The sequence below is a fragment of the Neolamprologus multifasciatus genome, chromosome 10 (assembly GCF_963576455.1).
Source record: "Neolamprologus multifasciatus chromosome 10, fNeoMul1.2, whole genome shotgun sequence".
Classification (NCBI taxonomy): Eukaryota; Metazoa; Chordata; class Actinopteri; order Cichliformes; family Cichlidae; genus Neolamprologus; species Neolamprologus multifasciatus.
The window spans coordinates 9,751,702-9,775,036 of NC_140448.1; the positions used below are offsets into that span (position 1 = coordinate 9,751,702).

General features: G+C 39.1%; 1 protein-coding gene across 2 annotated transcripts in view; it reads left to right on the top strand.

Moving 5' to 3' along the window:
• The window catches only part of nlgn2b (neuroligin 2b), a 65,994-nt gene that overhangs the window by 30,851 nt on the left and 11,808 nt on the right, over positions 1–23,335 (top strand). For both annotated transcript variants that reach the window (XM_085175348.1, XM_085175350.1), the window contains exons 3-4: positions 1,276–1,329; positions 7,340–7,489. In XM_085175348.1, coding sequence (XP_085031474.1) covers positions 1,276–1,329; positions 7,340–7,489 — 204 coding nt within the window. The remainder of the gene's footprint in view (positions 1–1,275; positions 1,330–7,339; positions 7,490–23,335) is intronic.

The window sequence follows — 23,335 nt, forward strand, 5'->3', positions numbered from 1 at the left end:
TGTTCATAGGATGCAGCAAATCCATTCAGCATTGATCCTGTCCCATTTAAATGGAAGATAAACATTTTATACCAGGAAACCATATTCATACAGATAGAGATGTGAAAATGCTGCATTATAATAGTGGAGTGCTGGGTGTTTCTTTTGTCAATAGATGAGAAGTACTGTGAAAGGTATATATGCCATAACTTTACAAGAAGGTTTTCAGCAAAAGGGTAGAAACAGGCATGTCAGCAGCACAGAAGCAGAGTGATAACCCTCTTGGCAATCCAGTATAGAGCAAATTTAAAATACTGCAACAATATTTCATTGGAAAGAGGGAAATTTGCTGCTGGGTGTGTACAAGGACGACAGCACAAGTTGATACGGAAACTGTTAACATTCCTTGCGTGGCGTGTGATTTAAATGTGTGTGGGACTGCAGGTGTTTTAGTGTATTTTGTGACTTTCTTCCAAACGGGCAGGCGGCAGCTCTAGACGACACAAAATGCAGCATTAAGTGTTTGCTGATGAAAAAGCCCCACTGACAGAAGCCCAGAAAAAAAAACAAATTAATGGGATCCTTATCAGTTAAGACTTACAGAGGTTGACACGCCAGGGCGTTGGCTGGTCACGGTGATAAATGCTTGTTATTGGCTCTCCCCTATAGTGCATTTAACTGGTGTCACCATTAAAGCTTAATGCAGAGCTCCTCTTTGACCTTGATGAGGCCAATCCTGTCACAAACCCATGCAGGTGGCATAACCGTCAAAAAAACCCCAACTTCCTCTTGGCAAATTAGGTAGGAAAGACTTTTAAGTCATGTTTTAGGTTTAGGCTGGTGTTTCTAATATATATTCAGTCACATTTATACAGGAGTGTAGGGATGCACCTTATGTTTTGAGTCCTGAGAGCAGGACACGCAGCATCTTGGCATTCCTTTGCTTTTTCTGACCCAAAAGAGTGATGGCTTGATTCTGTTTATTGATTTTTCTTTACAAAGCAGCAGTGTGTCAAGACTGATTGGGAGAAGGGTTGAGGAGAAGTGGCCTCTGGGGTCATTTGCGAGGCAGTCCGTGACTAGATCTTAAGCAGATGAAACAGATGAGTGTGGGGGTTATCTTTTTAAAGGAAACAGTGTGTAATCCATGTACACAGCCACTGAAATGAAAACCGAGAAACAGCATATTTTTTTCCTCTCTTTTAATCCTTTTCTTGATTTTTTTTTCTGTTTTGTTTTTTTTGTACCAGTGCAACCTTTTTGAATTTTGTCTTTTGTCTTTTTTCTAAACCTCAGGTCCGCTCACAAAAAAACACGATGAGTCTTCAATGAACAGACCCAGGGATGAAGGTATTTTAATTGCATGTTTTTTTCCCCTCATGCTCTATTTTTCAAACTCCATGGGGGGTTGTGGTGTTTTCATCTGTGTTAATAACCATCTGAGCGTAATCACCCTATGTGCACATTACATTGTCCTGTGTTAACTGCCTTTATTAGCATACAAATCTGTCACTCCTTCTCACAGGCACGCATTTTGCTCGTATAAAAGCCACATACAAAGTATTTGTTTTTTATTCCGCCCTTGTCACAAATGCTGCGTTTTGTGTGCTTGCACGGGGAGCTAATTAACTTTCCTTGCTTGGTTGCTGTGTGGTTGATTAACCACACTCTGATGTTCTGGCTATCCAGCGTGACGCATCACTGAAAATCGATATTCAGTCCTTCTTCACCTGCGCTTTTATTCTTGGACTAAAGTTCTCGTGAATTGCTCGGCTAAATTATCGTCCTTCATAATGTTATTGGGCTCTACCCAATCCTTCATTTTTAAAGTGGGAAAAAGTGAAGGACTTCTGCATATTTCTGCCACTGTAGTATATTTTCAAGATCACTGCAGACAAGGGGAGATGCTCGCACTACACTTTACTGGTGCACCAAAATCTGTGCAGACAATTAGTGCGTGTGTTTTTGTACACGTGCCCAGGCTTACTGTATATTGCATAGTATTATACACACATACAGTGCTCCACATTTCCATTTGTGCATGTGTGTGTGCGTGCACGTGTGTCTACTTGAGCACAGCGCATGTGCAACTCAACACACGAGCGCGTGTGCTCCAGTTTGCGCCTCAGTGTGTGTTTGTGTGTTTTTTGTATTTCAGGCTCTGTGCTATTTCAGTATTGAATTCTCCCTTCCTTGCATTTCTAATTGCTGTGGTTTAAAAAGAGACAGATGTAGCTAATCCAATTGTGTGGTTTCTTAACGGTGAAAACAGAAGGAAGGATCCATGCAGGATTGTAAAGGAGAGGAGCAGAATGATTGAATAGAGATGAAAGAAAAGAAAAAAGCTGAACACCGCGAGAGCACTGGTGAGGGCACCGGTGGGGGAGAGGAGGGGGAAAAAACGGTCATAATGAAGACAAGTGCATTATGAAATGACATTTATAGAGCTTTGAAAGTGAAAGAGATGTGGAGAAGGAGAGAGTGAGAGGGTGGATGAGTAGGAGACTGGTAGAGCTTGACATTTATGCCGACACCTGATGGATCCTGACAGGATCAGGAGGGCTAGGGCATGGCTGAATTCCTCCCTTAATTGTTTAGGTATGGATTGGACAGAGTTTCTTAAACATTGTTGTAAAACAGTAGTATTAGCGTTTTGTTGCTGGAAAGTTTTTTCTGTGAAAGTGTAGAGTCTTGGCTGTGGGTCCGGGTACGAAAATTGTTCAAGTGCTGAGGCAGGCTGAAAACTTTTACACCCAAATCAATGAAGATTTCCATAAGGGAATGAATGAGAGAGGACCGGAGGAATGGAAAAGTGGAAAGTGGGCAGTATCTGTTGGAAACAGTAAGACATTAATGTGAGAATGTCTGTGCAGGACAAAGGTGGATATTGAGTAGGACAGTATCAGGTTAGGTGGAAATGAGAGAAGCGAATAATGTGCCAGTGTTATCGGGGGGAGGAAGGGAAGACAGCCAGCTCCTTATTGGCTTTATAGGCTCAAATGTGGACTGAGTGGATCACCCTCCATCGTCTCATCATTTTTGCAATTGTGTTGAGCTTCTTTCAATTGTTCCGACATGTCCCTCTCTTAAACACATTCAAATATTCCAGCTTTTTAAAACTGAAATATTGTGTGACAAAATCTCCAGAGAATGCATAGCTAGGCATTTGTATGCCTGTAGCCCCCCCCAAATTATGCAAATGCACACTTTTAATTGTGACTGTGCATGCGCGTATGATCTTTTATTCAAAATTAATGATTTTTTTTTCATTGTTATCTTTATTTTTTAAATTTTAGCTTTATTAGGATAGTGAATATTTTCTCGCCTTTGTTGTTATTAGAAAAACAAGATAAGATCGGCAAAAATGGTTATACAGTCATGTGAAGAAGAAGGTTTTCACAGGACTGCCACTTTTGGCAGCAATAACTCGACCTAATCATTTTCTGTATGACTTTATCAGTTTGTTACATCACTGTGGAGGAATTTGGGAGCTCTCTTCTATACATAGTTGCTTCACTTTATTGAGACCTTAAGGTTGTCACAGCATTTCAGCTGGGTTGAGGTCTTAGCCATTGATTCTTTTCTTTTTTTTCAGCCCTTCTTATATAGATTTGCTGCTGTGCTTGGAATCATTGTCCTGTTGCTTGACACAATTGTGTTCAAGCTCTCAAACAGGTGGCCTCAAATTTGACTAGAATACTTTAGTATGCAGAGGAGTTCATGGTCAACTCAATGTCTGCAAGGTGCCCCAGGTCCTGAGGCTGCAGAACAAGCCCAAATCATTATCCATCCACCACCATGCTTGACAGTTGGTATGAGCTGTTATGTGGTGCATTATGGTCAAATATTGCTACTTTAGTCTCATCTATCTAAAGGAAAGTTGTTCCAGAAGTCGTGTAGTTTGTTTAGATGCAGCTTCACAAATCTAAGCCACGCTGTCATCTTCTTTTTACAGTTCCTTTTAGAGTGGAGGTTTTCTCCTGGCAACCCAACAAGATATATTTGAGTCTATTTCTAATTATACTCTCATAAACGTTAACATCATGTTAACTGAGGCCTATAGAGTCTGAGATGTAGCTCTTGTTTTGTTTTGTTTTGGGTTTTTTTTTTTTGGGGGGGGGGGGGTTGTTGTTGTTGCTGTTTTGGGGAGTATTGCAGAGTCTGACCTTGGTGTGGATGTTTATTTACTGGGATGTTTCTCCTTTTATAAAAGTCCTCACACTGTGCTCACGCAATTAATCAAGTGCATTTGATTAGCAGTACCATCTATAGTACTTTACCTTTTAATTCCTCTGATACATACTTGCGCATTAGTGTGTATTGTTATGAATTTTGTAGCTCCAGTTATTATACTAACAATATTCATTTATTATGGTTGCAACCTGCCCACATATATCTATTTTGTGGTTTAAGTACCACTGCAGTATTTTGAATTACCAAGCCCCATAACTATCCCTAAGCCTTTTTTCTATTAAAAAAAAGATGTAATATTAAAGATGTAATCTGTGACACAAGTAGAAAGAAAAGAATCTGTCCTTACACAACCCCCAAAAATGTAATTTGATGTTATCTTATCTTATCTTAGTTGATATATCTACAGAGATAGGTCAACATGCTTTATGTACAGGGAGAAAAGTAAAACTTTAATAGGGATTAATGATAGATGTTGAATAGCAGTTTAACACACAGACACAACTTAGTGTCTGTTGAGGCTAAAAACTGTATTGTTACCGGACCTCTGCAATTTTCACCTCTGCTCGAGGCTACATTAGGCTACATTAGCTGGTGCCACGATTACATTGACTGACACCATTGACAGAAGTTACCATGTGTGCACAAGATGCACAGGCACATGTCTGCTAATCAGAATCAGCGATAATGTAAGAGACAACTAAAATAGTAGAATTTCAATCATCAAAACTAAAGCACAGATTTCTTAGATGGGTTTTATCCCGTTGCATATTTGCCATAAAAATAGCAAAAAAAGGGACCAATATCAAAGTATATTAACAAAAGATACAGTTTAGTGACTTATTGACAGAGGTGAGGCTTAAGACACACAACAGTCAACTACAGGTCCCTATGTTAGCACACCTATCAATCAAAGCATCCATGGACTCTAAACTAAAGCCTTACTAGTATAACTACAGTGAGTTATGAAAATGTACACCCACCTTTGAGTTATAAATTCGCCTCCATTCAGGCAAAATATATTTTTCCTACAAGGCTATAAATCGAATTCTTTGTGCTGTTCACTTTACTGTGACAGTCTAAGGGGACTAAATCACTTTTGGAGCTCGCCTCAAGTGGCCATGTGAAAAACTGCAGTTTTTGGCATTTCTGGGTTGGTTTAATTTTTCAGAACCTGGGTGGTTGATCCCACTGTGGGTCTGAAAGTCACATATGAAAGCTGTAAAAACTTAACACTGCTAAATGGGACTTAAAAAATGTAGATAAATCCCATTGCATGTGTTCTCTGCTTGAGATACGGAGTGTGGCTGTGAGCGCTGCTCGTGACGCCGGCTGAAACGTCACTCCTTTCTACTGTCCTCGTGACGCCAAGATAATTGAACTTGTTTACGTATCTTCTGGGAAATCAGCCAAGGTTCTGAATACACCGGAGAAGAGAGAGGAAAAAGAGCAGCACATCAGAGTGTGCAACTCAAAGTTTTTTTTAAATTTTTTTAAATTAAAGCCAGCCTGCCTGTGTCGTGCGTGCTATCTATAAAACATATCTGCGTGTTTGAAGCCATACGTGCCGCTTTACCACATCCACTTGTCTGCATGTATGTGTGTGTGTGAGTCTGCACGCACGACTGTGAGTGACGCACCCAAGTGCATGTGTAACCTGAGATTCAGGTGGTGATGCAGGCGGGTGTGCAAATACGTGAGTGGAATTTGTTACCACGGCAACAGGCATTCAGTGAGTCGGTGCGATGGAATGGCTGGTGCAGTTCTATTAGCGAGAAGCAGTTTCCATAGCGACTCAACATCGCAGCTGCCTATGCAAGAGTTTGTGTGTGTATGTGTGCTTGTGTGTGTCTGTGTGAATCCTGTGTGAATGTTCATTAACGCACCTCACTGTGTATGACTTGCTTTGTAACGTTTCATAGGTTTCTTTTCCATCTATGCTATCAAATCTTATTTATTTATTTATTCTTCTTGGTGTGAAGCTCTCATGCATTTCTCTACCCCCGTCAGTTCTCTCATGCTGCCCTATTTTCATCTCCTTCCTCTGTCTCTTTCCTGCCCCCCCCCCCTCCTTTATCTCTCTTTCTCTCCTCTTATCTCCCCGTCTCCTCCATCTCTGAGTGCTGAAGCTCATCAGGGTAAACAGATGCTGTGGCTGTTATTTATGTTTCCACTTGGTCTGGCTTTCATACAAATTATCTACAGGCCCTGCACAGTGCAGACGCTCAGCCTAACTGGGCTGCGCTGGCAGCTCCCTCAGCCTCATCCACACTCAGACACTCAGGCCGTACCACAGACGAGGAAGGGGGTGGTGGCGAGGCACAGAGGCTGACAGAGTGAACCATAGCAACACACTGATGGACACAAAGACACCAATAACAGTGAGGGCATCAGAACTGCCTGCACCATTTGCTCCAAACATGGAGGGGTATAACAGTTTGGGAAGGTACCATCAGGGCTCAGGACAGGGGAAACAAACATCACAGAATAAAACATAGAAGATGAACCCAGACACAAGTGTTTTGTGCTTTGTATTTTCACCTTCTTCCACAGTTTGCATGTGGATGTTTTTTTTTTAACTTAAATACCTAGTACTAGAACAACCACAACAGATAAATCCTTTGTTATCAGTGGATTTGTACTTTACTGTTACAAGGAAGAGGTAAAAGAAGTGTTCTTTGTTCACTCTGAACTAATAACAAGGACAAGGACACCTCTTCCTCCCCTTACCCCCAACCAGTCATGGCAGATGGCTGCCCCTCCCTCACCTTGGTACTGCTAAAGGTCTCTTCCTGTTAAAAGAGAGTTTTTCCTTCCCACTGTCACCAACTGCACCAAGTGGTTTTATGATTGCTGCGGTTTACGCTCCATTATTGTAAGATCTTTACTTTCCAATATAAAGAGCCTTAAGGTGACTAAATTAAATAGTCATCAATAAATAAAATGTAATTGAACTTAATTATCCTTGTTACTTGTTTTTAGGTTAGATTTGTTTCTTATATATAGACAATTTGATTCTTCCATTTAGTGACTGATTTTAGAGATGCTATTTCAGGAGAAAATTTCAAACCATAGCCAGTGATTAATGGAGTTGAATTTCAACTCTTTAACATATGTTAGTGGATCAACTCTAAACTAACAAACACCTGCATTGATCTGTGCTATGCAGATATTCGGGATCGCCGTAAGAAGCCTGTGATGCTCTTCATCCATGGAGGCTCCTACATGGAGGGCTCAGGGAACATGTTTGATGGTAGTGTCCTTGCTGCCTATGGAAATGTCATCGTGGTCACTATGAACTATCGGCTTGGCGTGCTCGGTAAGTTTGATGTGTCAGATATTTGATGTAACCGTTTATACATTTACAACCTTTGTTTTGGTCTGCCTCATTTCAGCTAGACCAGGCCTTGTGTGTTATGTTAAACTGTATTTAAATATGACAGCATTCACATGCATGAAAAATAACATTCTGAAATTCTTCATACTTTACTGTGTAAACGTCTTGAGTTACACCCCATTTTTAAAAAATATTTTGCTTCCTATGAGCCAAAATGTACTGTAATCTGTGAAAGTAGTCATAACAAGTAGTTCTCCAGGCTTTCTGACAGTCTTTTCTTTGCTTTTTCACTTATTTTCAGTCCAGTTATTGTATTTGACCATTTTCAGAGGGGTTTTTTTTTGTTAAGCAACTCAACACTGACCTATGAATGAAAATCAGAACTCTTTCTATTGTAGTCTTGTGTGTGCTAAAGAAGTCCTTTCATTGTCTCCTTTACCTGCAGACCCTTAGTTTTCATTTTTTTTGTTGAAACATGTGAGAACTGCCAAAGATAACATAGTTTAACAGGCATAAAATAAGATTTTTACACCAGCAAAGTGATTCCCATAGAGCTATTCACTGAACATTTGGCATTGCTCAGCATTGTGTAAAGTATGTTGTTAAAAAAAATTAAGGAAACTAGACAAGTAGAGGACCAAAGAAGTGACAGGCCTAAAAACCCATGGCAACAGGTCTTATGGAGTGATGATATGGAGTATGTTGAAAAATAAAATTGGTCATAACAAATACTGACTTTCAAGCTTGTTAGAATTGTGCGAACTCTGTTTTAGCACTATATGCCATCTTTTCTTTTGTGTTTGCACATGTTTAATAAATCCCTGCACATATGTGCCATTTTCCTAGGAAAACATAACAACATGGGTTTTGGCTTAATAGTTTTGCCCAGTACTGTAAATCTGTTGAAAAAATCAGAACTCCTGTTACTGTACTCCTGTGTGCACTAAAGAAGTCCTTGCATGGTCTGAGTTAATATCACAAGGTGTGTGAATTCCTATTAATGCCAGTAATGTCATACACTGTAAAGATGCCATTTGAGTTTTATTTCTTTTAGCAGTGTTGACATGCCACAGTAGAAAAGACATGTCAGGGAAAATGATGGCAGCATGTGTGAAAAAGAGGCAGGTATAAATATAAATACTATCTCAAAGGAGCTACAGTGTCCCATAAAAAGTAAAATAGCACACTTCTTCCTCTGTCTTTATATTTTATTCTGTTTTTTCCATATTTTATTTGTATTTTCTTCTAAAGACGCACAAATATAAAAATTATGAAAAACATAAAAAGAGTAAAACAGACATGTGGCTAAAATCCAAACATGAGAACACATAATTACAAAAAGTATAATTAAAAGTATGTTTTATTCTTAATTAATTGATAAAGAAAACATCTTTTGAGCACAAATTAAAAAACAAAAACAAAGCTCTTATTGTCCCTTTAACTTTTTTTTTTTCATGCTTAATAGAAACCATTAGCGCTTATTTAAAAAGTGCAGGCAAATAAGTACACCGGGCAAAAAGCTTCAGTCATACAAGTCATGTTTGAGTAAGTTCTGCATCTTTTAAGATTCTCTGAGCCATCTGCTCTTGTGTAGGAGGTACTTATTAATCTACGGCCATTTTTAAGAGCACCTCTTAAGATTAGGAAGGTTCATAAGATTAAAGTGGTGTTTTGACTTGAATAGCAACTTCATGCTCTGTTTATGCGCGACTATGCCCCCAGAACAAATTGAAACGTGTAATCAAATTTTAGACCACGAAACTAATTCATAAAACTGCAGTTTACAAATTAATACATTTATTAGTTGAATTGAGTTGTGGTGTAGTGTGGTGTAGAGGGCTTTCCCATGTTTGGGGATGTAGAGGAAAGAGGATTCTGGAGGGTTTTTTTATCCAGAAGGAACCAGGCTCCGGAAACAATCTAATAAAGTTAAATAGCATGTCCTAACTCAGAGACGTGACTTAAGTGTTCTGCGTTACTACTTCAAAATGCCAGTGTCTTTAGGGTTTAACCTGGATCATCCTGACAGGTACATGAGCAGCAGTATTTTTGTGTGTCCCCCCCTCTTGTGCCTCACTGGTACTGCTAAATCTAGGAACTTTAACCAACTCAAGCATTAAAGCCTAATTTCATCTATTGCAGATGATGGAATTAGCAATGCAGTGCCTACACTATGTGGAAACTGTGCCTGAAAAAATGTCGGAGATATTTTTTGACAGATTATAGCTTAAAAGAACTCCATGCAAACATATCCACAGTTTCTGATGAAGTATCAGCTCATGTAGCAGAACAATAAGATATCTAATCTAATCTTATAGACTATCCTAAGCAAAGTGTATCACTGATTTTTCATCCCTAAACAGCCATATTGTGTTTCCACAAGTCTTGAAATGTTCTGGCTAATCTTGGTATCATTTTGGCTACTGTTGCTCACATTTCACCAGCGACTCTATGTCTTCCTGCAGCAGGCACTTTGCATTAAAACACAAACAGGTGTATTTTCTGTTTTCTTACATCCTGGCTTTTCCTTTTTAGAGTAATTCATTAATTTTTGTATTAACATGCCTTTCTGTAAAGACAACAGCCAGGATCACAGTCTCTGTACTTCAAAAGACACAAACAACAACTTAGCGCCTTTGGTGTAACATTCAGCAACAGAAAACAGAACTGCGTCTGTTGCTGTCATTGTATTTTTGTATCAAGGGGTATTCTGTTTGTTCATTTTTATAGAGCTCATGAGCCAGTGAGTGTGGGCTGAGCTGTGTGCATGTGTACGCCTAACCCTTTTTGCTGCTGGATATCAGTGGAGTCAAGTATTTACATTTGGTGTCATCTTTTGGAGGTGTTTGCACACAGGCTCCCCGTGTCATTCATTGCGGCTGCCAGGTTGGGTAATCAGATCTTGTTTATTGCATCACGCCTGTTTCAACATATCAGGATAATGATAAACAGAGAAATGGGAGTAGTTTAGGATGGAGTCCAAGAGTTTCTGCAAGTATTAGCAGAGGGTAACGTGAGCCACACTGTTATTGACAATGCCAGCGGAGAGGCAGAGGGACAAGGACAAACTGAGAGTTAGCGAAATGAGGGCCCGGACCTGCTGCTTTACCCGGCTCAGTTTCACCTTTCTGCGCGTTCTTCTTTGCAGCTGCCTGACAAATCACGATCATTAAAAAGCCGAGCCAAAAGACTGAGTTCACAATTTGGAACTGATATTGTTGCATAAAATTACAAGCTATTCCAAATGCTCTTCATTGGCATCCTCGTTTGCTTTCCTTACACTCACTTCGACCTTGGCTCCGGACCGTAAAGGTAGTTTATTTACATTGACGTTGTTGCTGTGATCAACATTAGAGATGTGTGGAGTGCACTCATGTGTTGTACAGAACCTCCACACATAATCATTAATGTATACAAGATGCACATAGAGAGAGGTGGAGATAGATCCTGCTGAGTGATTATGACGCAGTGTCCTCGATTCCTTTAATGTTGTTGAAAATTTCGGTATGTGGGCGAATGTGTGCTCTCTCACTCTGACTCTCAGATATGCTTTAAATGGGTTACTGTACTAAGGCGATAATCCTTGTGTGTATGTGTGCGTGTGTGTCTTTTTGCATGTTCTGTGTGGCACAAGCATGTATGCATTTTTGTCTGTGTGCACACCAAGTCCTTCTTTTGCACGTGATAGAGTGTGTGTAGGCAATTGGTTGCGTGCCATGCGTAAAATATATATATAAATAATGCACCATCCATCTGCAATTTTAATAGCACTCCTCACTGACACTGTGCATTTGAGTCACAGTGAGAAACACGGGCATTTGGTATTTTAATAGTTTTACATTCTTGTCTTAAGTATTATCCCGTACTTACACTCGCAGGAGCTTACACATGCCAACCTCATTTCATACAATGTCTGCGCCTTTAAAAGAGTGATAGGGAGTCAGAAATAGGGGAAGCAGAGAGTGCAGGAAACAGAGACAGATGAGCAAGGGAGAATCATGGAGAGACAGTGAGGGAAAAGGAAACAGAAGGGGGGAGATGGGAGCAGTCTAAAAATAAACCTTCAGAAATGCTTTTTTAAATCTGCAGTGATGCAAAGTATTCATTCGAACAAACCCTCCTGCATTGTGACCGCAGCAGCCTTGCACATGACTTAATGGTTTCATTATAGTACAACACGTGCGTCTGTCAATTTCCAGCAAATGATATACTTTATGGATTTGTAATATTAATTTATCATACGCCTCGTTGTGGTGGAATAAAATGAGTGAACCAGAAGAAAATGTCTGCAGCACACAGCCCGGTTCAGAGGTTCAGTGACAGTTGTGATTTGAGATCGCGGCTCAGCTCACCTTCTCCTACCTTCCTCCTGCTCCAGGCCCAGAGAGCCTTCTGATTTGTGTTGCATAGCCATCTGTTTAGACTAATTAACTAATTAACTAATTAATGAACTCTGGGGAAAGGCCCACCATCGTGGGCTCTGAGAGTGAGAACATTTTTCACCGCAGGAAGAGAGATGAAACGCTTCTTCTGGAAACATTTCTCTTCCCAATTTCAGCTCTTTACTTGCAAGTAAGCAAGTAACCTATTTAGGAGTAAATTCCACCATGTTTAATATCATCTTATTCACAGCATAAAAATGTTGTATGTATATGATTTAAAGTTGCTTGAAAACATGGTAAATTTGATGTAAATTCCCTGAAAATTGTGTTTTATGTGTTCTGCCACAAAAAAACATTCGAGTTTTTCATATACTCATCATATATCATATACTTATGTCAATTTGAGATAAGTTCAACATATTGCTTGGGCTGTCACAATAGCAGAAATGTAGGCGTCTCTAGTAGTACTTGTAGAATTACATGGATTCTGAATACGTTAGTTTGATACCACAGTAAAAAAAAATCCTATGTACTTAAACACAAACTTCTATATAACAAAATTGTTTTAAATTCCTGACACAGTGGCGTCAGACCATTTTTTAAAATGTTACCAATATATTTTGTTGGCAGAGGACAGACTGAAATGTTAGAACAGAGTTGGTACGAGGTATACATTAGCTTAAACTACAAGCTAGTTACATTAGCTTGTATAATGTTTGCTATTTTAAAGTTACAGTTCATTAGCTTATTGGTGTTTTGCATCAGAAAAGGTTGCTTGTTAAAGATTTAATTGGTAACACATGTACAAATGGACACTGAACTGAACACTAGTGCTCAAAGAGAGATATCTGAAACCACTTACAGTACCACAGTAGTGTAGCATCAAATCAGTCATTTTACAATTTAAGCTAGCAAGTCTTTACTAATGTTTTTATCTGTTGCGTTTTTGAATTGCATGTGTATTAAATACAAAAAAAATTCTAATTAACTCCCAAATGGTTGATTCTGTTCATCTGGACATAGCATTTTCAGTGGGAGAAACACTATGTCACCCATCCGACTGATTTCTTCGGTCTCAGCTGACTGCAGGTTTCCCCAACTTTATAAATAGTACATTTGCACAATGACTGAAACTAGCCCACAGAATGAATAAAATAGGTTGTGAGGTCAGTTCCTTGATCATTAATAAGCAAATTGTCATGACCATTGATAACAGTATAATTAACTCTTTAAAATGCTCTACTAATCTTACCCAGAAATGAAAAGAATGTCCTTACTTTGTATTTATAATTACAAAATGCAGAGAAAAGCCTTCATAATGTCTTCAACTGTATTATGCTTAGTTGAGTTGTTCATTAATTAGAGACTGGTAGGTAAAAATGACGCATTTAAAAATGATGTGCTCATGTACTCTGTTTGTGACACTCCTGTAATTTTATCATTTTATCTTTTATTTAATATGCTTTATTTTAAAATCTTGTGCATTGAAACATTTTTAGTAAAAGTCAAGTCAAACAGTGTCAGTGCATCCATAAATAGTGCTTAGCTCAGTCAGCCTTCGGAATCACTTTACATTGTGTTGCCTGTTGTTTTCAAACACATCCTTTTAAATATGACATAAACAGTATTTTTAGCCAGTGCTGTCAATTAACTTCAGCCTGCTGCCTTCTCACCACTCAGCTCCTCTCTAAATACAAATAAAACACACCTCCCACTCTTTGCATCTAGACAAAGTCTTCTCACAACCCTCATTTTCTTTTTTCTTTTTGCCTGGTGATGATGCATTCACTGTAATAACAGAATCAAAAACTAACATTATCTGTTTGTGAGTAGATTCAGCTATAAAATCCTCTATCTACACTCTACAAATTACATATTTTTAAATATTTCACATTTCGTGTTATTTTTGTTCCTTGCAAAAGTGTGTTTAATGCTTTGCGGACATCATTTATAATGTGTATTATAACGTGCATGAGGCTCTTGACACATGGATCAGTAGCCAGAGACAGTTTTCAGTGAACCCTAAGGACTTATAGGCATATTGACTGAAACTGACACCAATCTGTGTCGCAGGCTGGTAGCCAAATACACAGCTGCACCAATCAAATAACAGAAGGATCATTTATGCAGCTCCCCTTACTCTATGCTATACAACCTACATGCCACACATAAGGGACCTTAAATTGTCCAGGCCTCAAGTGTACCTAAATTTCAGTCGATTATGACTGATTGTGATGTTGTAATCATCCAAAGTAGACTAACTATGAGCTACAACACTGTAAAACAATGGCATGTTCTCCTGTAAAAACCACAGGTCTGTATGACATCAAGCTTGTTTTTTTTTTTGTTTTGTTTTTTTACAGAACTAATCTACCCAGAATCCAGCTACATCTCTGATTGCTGCAAACATAGTGAATGTGAAACTTTAGAAGCCACAAGAGCGGTGTACCCTACACATATTACCAAATATATTCAAGCATATTATTTTACAGGACTACAATAATGAGAAACGATTAAATTCCAGAAGCTCAAATGTGGTTTTCTGTGTAATGTGGGATTTCAAAGCATCTGCAATGTATTTTGGGATGAGTATTTCTTCCACACGTATTACAATCACACAGTAATGATGTGTCTTTGCCCTTTTCTTTTTTTCCTTTTTTTTTTTTTTACATTTTATTTTACAATCAAATCAAATGTTTTTATGGTTATAATTCACTTCGTAGCTTATTGGCTTGGTTCAAGACATTTATACGTGTTTTTTTTTTGTTTGTTTGTTTTTTTAAACCAGGACAAAATTCACTTACAGAACTGGAGCGCTTAAAAAAGTGGGCAGTCACTGTTGTGCGCTGCTTTCCAGTGTATGCAGCTGAAATCCATTCCTCTGTTTGTATCCCGTAGATGTTTATGATATAACATCAGAGATATTCAAGCTGTGTCTTTGCTCACAGTTGTTCTGAATTTAAATCTGAGATTTTAAGACTGTGCGTCTCTCCTCCCTTGGAGGAATTCAACAAGTAAGAAAAGAGGAACATTTTCTGGCAGTGAAAGACATTATTCACACATTTTTTTTCTTTTCAGGGCGATTTACACATTTCAGATAAAACTTTGCTCCAGTGTCTATTATCAGTATTAACTCGTGATTTCAGGACAGAATTAACTGTAAAACTAACTGAGATATTTTTAATACTGGCGAAATGTAAAAAAGGTTCATTTATTTAAATAATTTAAATGCCCCTTTACATGACAGATAGATCTCGGTTGATGGCAAGATTTTTCATTCAGCTTGATGAATCTGTTCCCGTTTCGTGCCATAATTGGTGTTAGCATTCATTTGTGTCATCTACTCAGTGCTAAAGCCTTAATCTGACTGTTACCTAATAGTGGAGGCAGTGATTAAAGTGAAATATCCACATTTAAATACCATTATGCGTAAGTAAATGTAAAATTACATAAATGTTTGCCAATCACTTGGGCACCTGAACTGCCATATTAAGAGGCTGAGTGGATACATGTAACAAGTATGATTAATGACTCCATATCATTAATTAAAATAGCTTCATGTCTGAAATATTAGCCCTGTGATTAAAATTGCGTCCCCTCTGCAGACGAGGTTTAATTTGACTTGATTTTTTATTCAGGCAGGCTGCAGTTGTCATGAGCAATCAGGCGTTTCTGAAACAGAACTTTGAAAAGCTTTAAAAAGTCTTGGGAGGCAACATGATGTTTGAACCGCTGCTTTTCAAATTTGCATGGCAGCCTGGTGTTATTGCACGGCACGGTGCCATTTGAGTGGATAGTTGTGAGGAAAAATTGAACGAGATAAGTAAGGTAATAAATACAATGACATCAGAGGCCTATGGGCGGTGTACTGAAATAGCATTAGTTCAGTGGAAGTGGAGCCCAATTGCGTTATAATTTCATTTCTGGGTATACTTGACATACAGAATGATGCATAATTGAAACGGACCTGCCAGCTAGTCTTCAAATCAAACCCTTGGTGCCGACAAGGAGATTTAACAGATTTGTGTAACCAAAAAAAAAAAAGAAAAAAAAAAGATAATCCAGCAAGAATGTGCAAGAGGTGAACTACAATAGCATCTCTCTGAGTTAAAGAATTTTCTATTGTGATTTTCTCCTGTCATATTAATCTACTGTTACATACACACATAGCAGATAATCCCCGACTCCGGTGCACAGTATTGAGTGATCCAATCCACTCTATTCTGCTCATCTAAACAGAGTCTTCAGTGTGCAAGAGACATTCACCATCTGCTAAGGGTTTTTTTCCCCCCCGCTCCTTTTTTTGTATAATAATGCCTCTACCTGTGCTTGATTAATTTTGTGACTCACACATACAGAGACAAGAACGCTTTGTTTCCTCTTTTCAATCACCTTTCCTGTGTGTATAAAAAAAATCAACATCTTTCCTCTGAATGTAGACATCTCTGATCATCTCCTGCGTGACGTCACAATGAAATTACATAATTCGTCCTTCACTATATTCCTCTCTACTGTCTGTCAGTTAACATCTGACAGTAGCTTTGGGCAATATTTGATTTAATACCTGTTTCATGTCTTTCTTTCTTTTTTTTCCCCTTTTTTAATCCTTCACCCTCAACTCCATCCCCCTCCCTCTCCTATTGTTCTTTCTTCTCTGTTCACAGAAATATGTTCAGTGACCTACTACAGTTATTCCGTTCAGTCCTATAAATTACTCTGCAGATGTTCCTATCTCTGCAAAGCGATAATATGGCTGAGCGTAGTTTTAGGGCTAAAATGTGTGAATGACTTTTACAAATATGGGTGACAACAGAGGATGTTCTGAATGGGGCAATTCACTAAGAGAGAATTAGAGTAAAGACACAACATACCAATAACAATATCTTTGTGTTGGTCTTCTTTTTTTTTGTATCTTGTCCCAAAATGAATAAAAGTCCAGCTGATGCAAATATTTCATCCTGTTGTAGATGCAATACGATATCTATTGGGAATAATAGCTTTTATAATGACTCTCCTCATTGGCATACATTAGAGAAAGAGTAGGTGCATTATGGAAAGAACTTTTGGTAACAATCCCAGAGGTATTGGAAGCTCCAGTTATTATCATACAGTTTGTTTTTAAATTTCCCTCCATGGTTTCCTCACTCCTCCTCTGTTTCTCTTTCATCCATTCACTTCACTGTCTTCAACCTGTATCTTTAGAGGTTGATGACTCTCCTCACAGTTCCTTGGCTGCTACCTCAAGCAAGTGTTGAATATGCATGAGTTCAGCCTCATAAACTGCTGTTCTCAGCGCTAAAGTCAGTAGGAAACCCAACTCAGCAGATGGGAGGGGTGTGGGTGGTGGATCAGAAAGAAAACTTACTGAAAGAAAAAGAAAGGAGAGGAAGTAACTTGTTTGACTTATCTTCAATGGTGGAAGATAAACCGAATTCCCTCCCTTCATGTCGGCCTTTCAAAGAGAGCGGCACTAGAGCTAGCATGCTAGCACATACTGTGAAGTTGCCTGCATGTGCATGCACTGACTTTGGAGTTCACGTGCATTTGCATGCTGCTGTTTGCGTACTTGAATATGGAAGTGCTTGAATGTGGGTATCCGAGTGCCTTCGTGAGTGCCTGTCCATTTCATTTTGCCTGAAGTCCTAGACAGTTGCCAGGCAACTGTGGCAGGCAGCTCAGCACTTGGCTGGGCAGGAGACACTTCCACATGCCCATGGTTTTGATAAGCGGCACAGGTCAGTGGTAATATGTTACCAGGTCAGAGCCACATAAGGCTAAGAACCAGTCAATTGCTGGGATGATGCAAGGATAATACAATTACATAGTAACATGTGAACTATATCTTGATTAGTGGAGTTAATCCTTTCAAAGTAATATTTCTGCTACACCACTGAGACATGATTTCTGTTTTTTAATAATCCATCCAACACTAAACACTGCACTATAGAGACAGGCAGCAGCTGTGGTTTCTTATAAATTTGGTAATCCAATTATCTCTAGATTACAGTTTAATCATACTTTTTTCTTTTCAAAATCATTATCACATTACAGCCATTTCATAACAAACATTATTGCCTGCTCAAGACGAGGTCACTCTTTGAGTTTGCATATTCTTTGCTTACTTTGCTGATTGCAGTGGCTTCTACATGTTTTCTTTGAATGTGAAATATCCTGTCACAGCATTTGAGGATTAAATTCAAAAATAAAAATGAATGAAAAAAACTTTTTAATTAATCCTCATTACAAGTCAAATGTTGACTTTAAGTTAATGTAGATTTTTACTTTTTTTAAGCTATGATAAAGTGACACATCAGCTGTCATCATGGCTGGAATTTGCACTTTTTGTCCAACGCAAACAGTCATATTGAAAGAAAACCCCCAAAAGTCAGCAAAATAACTGTGCACTCTGTAATGTGAATCACAATTAAGCCGGGTTAACCCAACACGACACTCCAGGCTTCATGTGCTTGTTGACTGTAGTGTAAGTACAGTGAAGAGTGTGGAATGAGAGTTGTGTTGTGTCACACTGACTGTAGTAGAAAGGTCAATTTGGCAGGTTATCATCACCACTGTCATCATGGCTGCTGTTACCTTCATCAGCATCGCCATCACTTTCATTAATAATCATCAACAATAAAACTTAATTTGCTATTTAACACACTTGAAAGTGTGCTTTGTCTGTTCCTACCATCTGTCCCTTTTTTTTTTTTTTACAAACTGCCCTTTAACTCAGTTTCTTATACAGTGTGTTTCTTTTGTCCGAACGAGAAAACATCTAGAATGGGAATTTAGTTCACAAAACAATACTGCTTCAGGAGAAAGAATTATAACACAGTTTATGTAGACACACTGAGGCTGTGACCTTGTATATAGTTGCATACGCAAGGTTATGCTGTGCATTGCCCTGCGACGGTAAACATTTATTCAGCCACTATGCACGTTTAGGTGACATACTGTACAAACAATCTAGGATCCATGTGCAGCAGGGAGGTGGAAAACATGCCAATGCAATGTCATGAAACCAACAATGGTTATTTTCAGTGTTCAGTTGCTGGAAACCAGAAAAATAATTATTTTGGGTGTGACAGTCACCAGTGGCTTATCCAAAGCAATTCACGGTTTACTACACTTCACCTTTGACAGTCGTCTGTCGGTTTTTGGTAAGATAATTTGAAACTTGATGCTGGGAGCATCGTATCACAGTTTGTCGTTGAATTAGTAATAAATCTGGAGCTCTGTCCTAAATCAGAGCAAAAGCCAGGAAGCAACAATATGTAATAACAGCTGTTCTGTTCGTAACATCTGTGAAAAGATTTTTTTCTCAAAAATAGGCCAGATAGACTGTTGTCTTCTATTAAAGATGACTGGAGTGACACTGCACATCAGACTGCTTACTGAAACACTGATCACAGAGAACGATGTTTGTACTGTTCCCCTGAAAAAAGCCCCATAGCAACAAGGTTCATTGTCTTGACTTGAAATGTGCACATATTCCTCTAATTTCAGTACAAAGTCCAGGATTGTGGCTAGTAGTTTGCTCTGGTCACTTTGTGCAGTTTAAAACCACTAAAAAGGGTTTTACATGTAGCCCAGAAGTTCCCAGTCATCTTGATTTGTGTTCAACCTCCTGGTACATTTTGATGATGTTGCTCAGAAACCAATTTGAGACTTGGCTGCATTATGTAAAGTAGCATGTGGTCATAAACTAGTCATCTTTATTGAACTATATATGGACTGTCTCAGAGTGTAAAGCAGGCGCCAATCTGGAAAGCCAACCAGCGGATGGGGTTATTTAGGTCTGATGGCTATACAAATGCAGGCCATTTACCATTTACCATGGTTGCTTTCATATAATCCAGCAGGTGAAGTCACAAATTATTGTCGGATAGAAGCAGAGATCTCCATTTTCCTTAAAGATTTCCTGTGGATGTGCGAATACTTGAATGCTTAAGATAGGCACATTCAATGACTAGCTGTATGTGTAAGCAAAGTCATACCATTTTAAAATGTAAATCAAATGTCATACTTTTGTTTGGATGAAGCCAAGTGACCCAAAAACTCTGGGAACACATTTTAGTTCATTTAGACTACCCTTTAGTATTATGCTAGCCTTCATTTTTCACTTAGTCAAATTTAGGGATGACAAACTCATTTTACATTGTGGGAAACATAGAGCCCACTTTAATCTTAAGCGGGCCAGACCAGTAAAGCCGCCCTTTCTGTCAGTGGAAAGAACTTTAATCTTTAGATATCCTAATATAAGAAAAATAAGTGAATTTTTACAGTTTTTCTACAGAAATGAAGAGAAATGCTGCTCTGTTTAGTGAAAGACATCCAGTCCAGGGAGCTGGGTTGGAGTCTTTGCTGGGTGGATTTTGGCCCCCGGGCCTTATGTTTTGAACCCCTGGTCTAACTAGAATAAAGCACCTTGGAGCTTTTGAAAGCTTTTCCTTGACCTCTCCCTGACCTCTGACCCTTTTGTCCCTTCCCAAGTGCTTGTGCCCCAACTGCCCTTGGCCCCATACCTTAAAGCTCTATTATTATTGTTATAACTCTTATTATAACTATTTGAATAGTGAATCTGGAAGGGATACACTTTCTTGTAGAAAAGGCTGTGTTGAGCTGGCTATGACCTAACAGAGGTACATACATTCTTAATGACAGAGAACATCTGACATATTAGAGGGTTGCCAAATTAGAAAGATAAATGGTAAAATGGTAAATGGCCTGTATTTATATAGCGCTTTACTAGTCCCTAAGGACCCCAAAGCGCTTTACATATCCAGTCATCCACCCATTCACACACTGGTGATGGCAAGCTACATTGTAGCCACAGCCACCCTGGGGCACACTGACAGAGGCAAGGCTGCCGGACACTGGCGCCACCGGGCCCTCTGACCACCACCAGTAGGCAATGGGTGAAGTGTCTTGCCCAAGGACACAACGACAGAGACTGTCGGAGCCGGGGCTCGAACCGGCAACCTTCCGATTACAAGGCAAACTCCCAACTATTGAGCCACGATCGCCCACAGATAACTCTAAAAGTCTTTTTTAAAGCTTCCTCAGTCTTCACGTTCACATTTTAAGTTGCATTTTAAGTGACAATTTGAGCCTTGCAATTGGAAATCGGAAAAGCCTAGAGCCATGAGAGCTTTACTGCCCCATTCATGCTCCAAGTCTAGCTATTCCCTCTGAGTTCTTTCCTTGACAATTGATGTTAAAGTGGTGGACACTAAAGATCCCGCCTACAGATGATCGACCTGCTCGTTTTGATTAGTTTAGCCAGGCAAGGCTTTGCTTTGATGTCGCAGGCCTGGTTTTCAAAGACTGGTGTTTTAATTCTTGAATGAACAGTCCTGGCTTGAAAATGGGTTATTATCATTCTAATATATCAAAGCCAACACATTTGCCACATTGCAAGTATTGTAAAACTTGTTACCAGTTAAACATTACATCTTATTGGCTGTTTTTACCTCGTCACCTCGTTAGAAAGGCAGCACAGGGTTCAGAACGCCAAAAATATATAATGTTAAAATATACATTCAGATATAAACCATCAATGCAAAGCATCTCACACATGTTTATGCATCATATTGTGATTTTGTAGTGATGGTTTGCCTTCAGACTGCCTTCAGAGTGAGGGGTTTTCAACCTTTGCAAACATGGTCTCATGCAAGCCTCCAAAAGCTCAACACCTCATAGTTCAGCTGTACGTAGATGAGATGCTGAGTGGTTGACAAGTGGACTGGAGCAGGGAAGGGAGTTCACCAGTAATCGGACAAGCTTAAAGCAAAACATCAAAAGTTAAAAATACAGCAGAGCACAGATGATGGCTGCAGTGGACACTTTTCATTGTTTTTTAACACTCAGTTTCACTTCAGCTCTTCATATGTTATGACTTTGCTCTTCTCCTGACATGTTTGAACAGCACAAGTAAGAGTAGCCCACAGGCTGGTTTTACCACAAACTTTGGACACTGTTTTGGCAGCAGATGCTCACTGCAGGTAGACGGGCTGTCCATAGCTCCCTACGGTCTACTAAGGCACTGCCAACAGGGAACCATGTTCAGCCCATTAAGCTGTCATTGGCTTTGTTTACAGACTCTAAGTTAACACAGTGCATATAGGCAGGTGGTGATGCTGTACCAGGCTCAGTGTGGATAGGTCAGTGTATTCACACTGAGTATATAATACAGTAGGTATCATAACAGTGCAGTCTCCATGCATCGTGAAGTCTTAGCAAAGTGGCTTTTAAGTGTTATTTAAAAAGTTATAACATTGCACTAACAGGATTTTTTTTAACACTAATAAGTTAGCAAGCTGGCTTCCAGATTCAGCCTGAACTGAGATCCATGTTTCAGTGATAACAGTCACTGACACAGAGTGACCAGTGGCACCAAATAACTACATTATCCTACAGGGTAATTTACTGTTTGCTAACAGTGTTGTGGAGAAAACAGTCAGAACAGAGAGCGACCACATTAGCATGACGAGATAGCTGAGCATCTTTGTTTGCCGCAGGTTACCGACTTGCACGGTCAGCCATTTTTTGTCCTTTTTTCCCCTAAAAATTCACTCCACTTTACATAATTGAGATCAAAACAGCCTTGTGCCTTATATGACCCTTAGATCTAAGCCATAATAAAACTCTCTCTCCATAAATCTTGCCCCCCAGTATTAGTTATAGGCAACAATCCGGTCCTTAAATGATGACGTGACGAATCCTACTTCCGGGCCTAAAGTAGTCTGCGTTTAATATGGCTTTCGTGTTGTTAACATGTTTAATGTTTTGTATTTTCTTCTATTTAATCTCAAAAAGCTCCTAAAACAGTCAGTGATTACTGTTGACCTCCCTCGGCTTTTATTACTGCTAATCATTTATTTAAGCTCAGTTTTTAAAACCTTAAGATGTAACTACAGCCCAGCCCATGCAGCAGTATATGAATGACTAACCTCATATTGTGGATGGATTATCTCAATTGTTCTCCTGGCTGAAGTTTGGTCCTTTTACAGCATCCTGCCATGCGATTACATTTGTTCCTGACCACCGAGAACACTCACGTTAACTTGTATCGAGTGGAAAAAAAGTTAGCTTGTTTATATTATGCTAACATAGCTGTGTCACTAGCGGTCACGTAGCACATCATTATATACCAGCTAGCCAAACTTCAGTAACCCTACAAAATGTCACTGCTGTTTAGTTTTCTGTCTTCATTTATGTTGGAAGTGATAACAGAGCTGTACATTTTAATTTGTTTCCAAAACCCCGCAGTCAGGACATGCTATATTGTATTTAGATAGAAGCTAGCGAGCTAACTTCCTGCTAACTTCTAACTCCGTTAAATGTCATAAATTCCGTTTTCATGGATGCCTGGATGTTAAACTCAATTGTTACACCTGGTAGAGCAGAATGCTGATCATTTTATTAAAGATGAAAGACTTTAGAC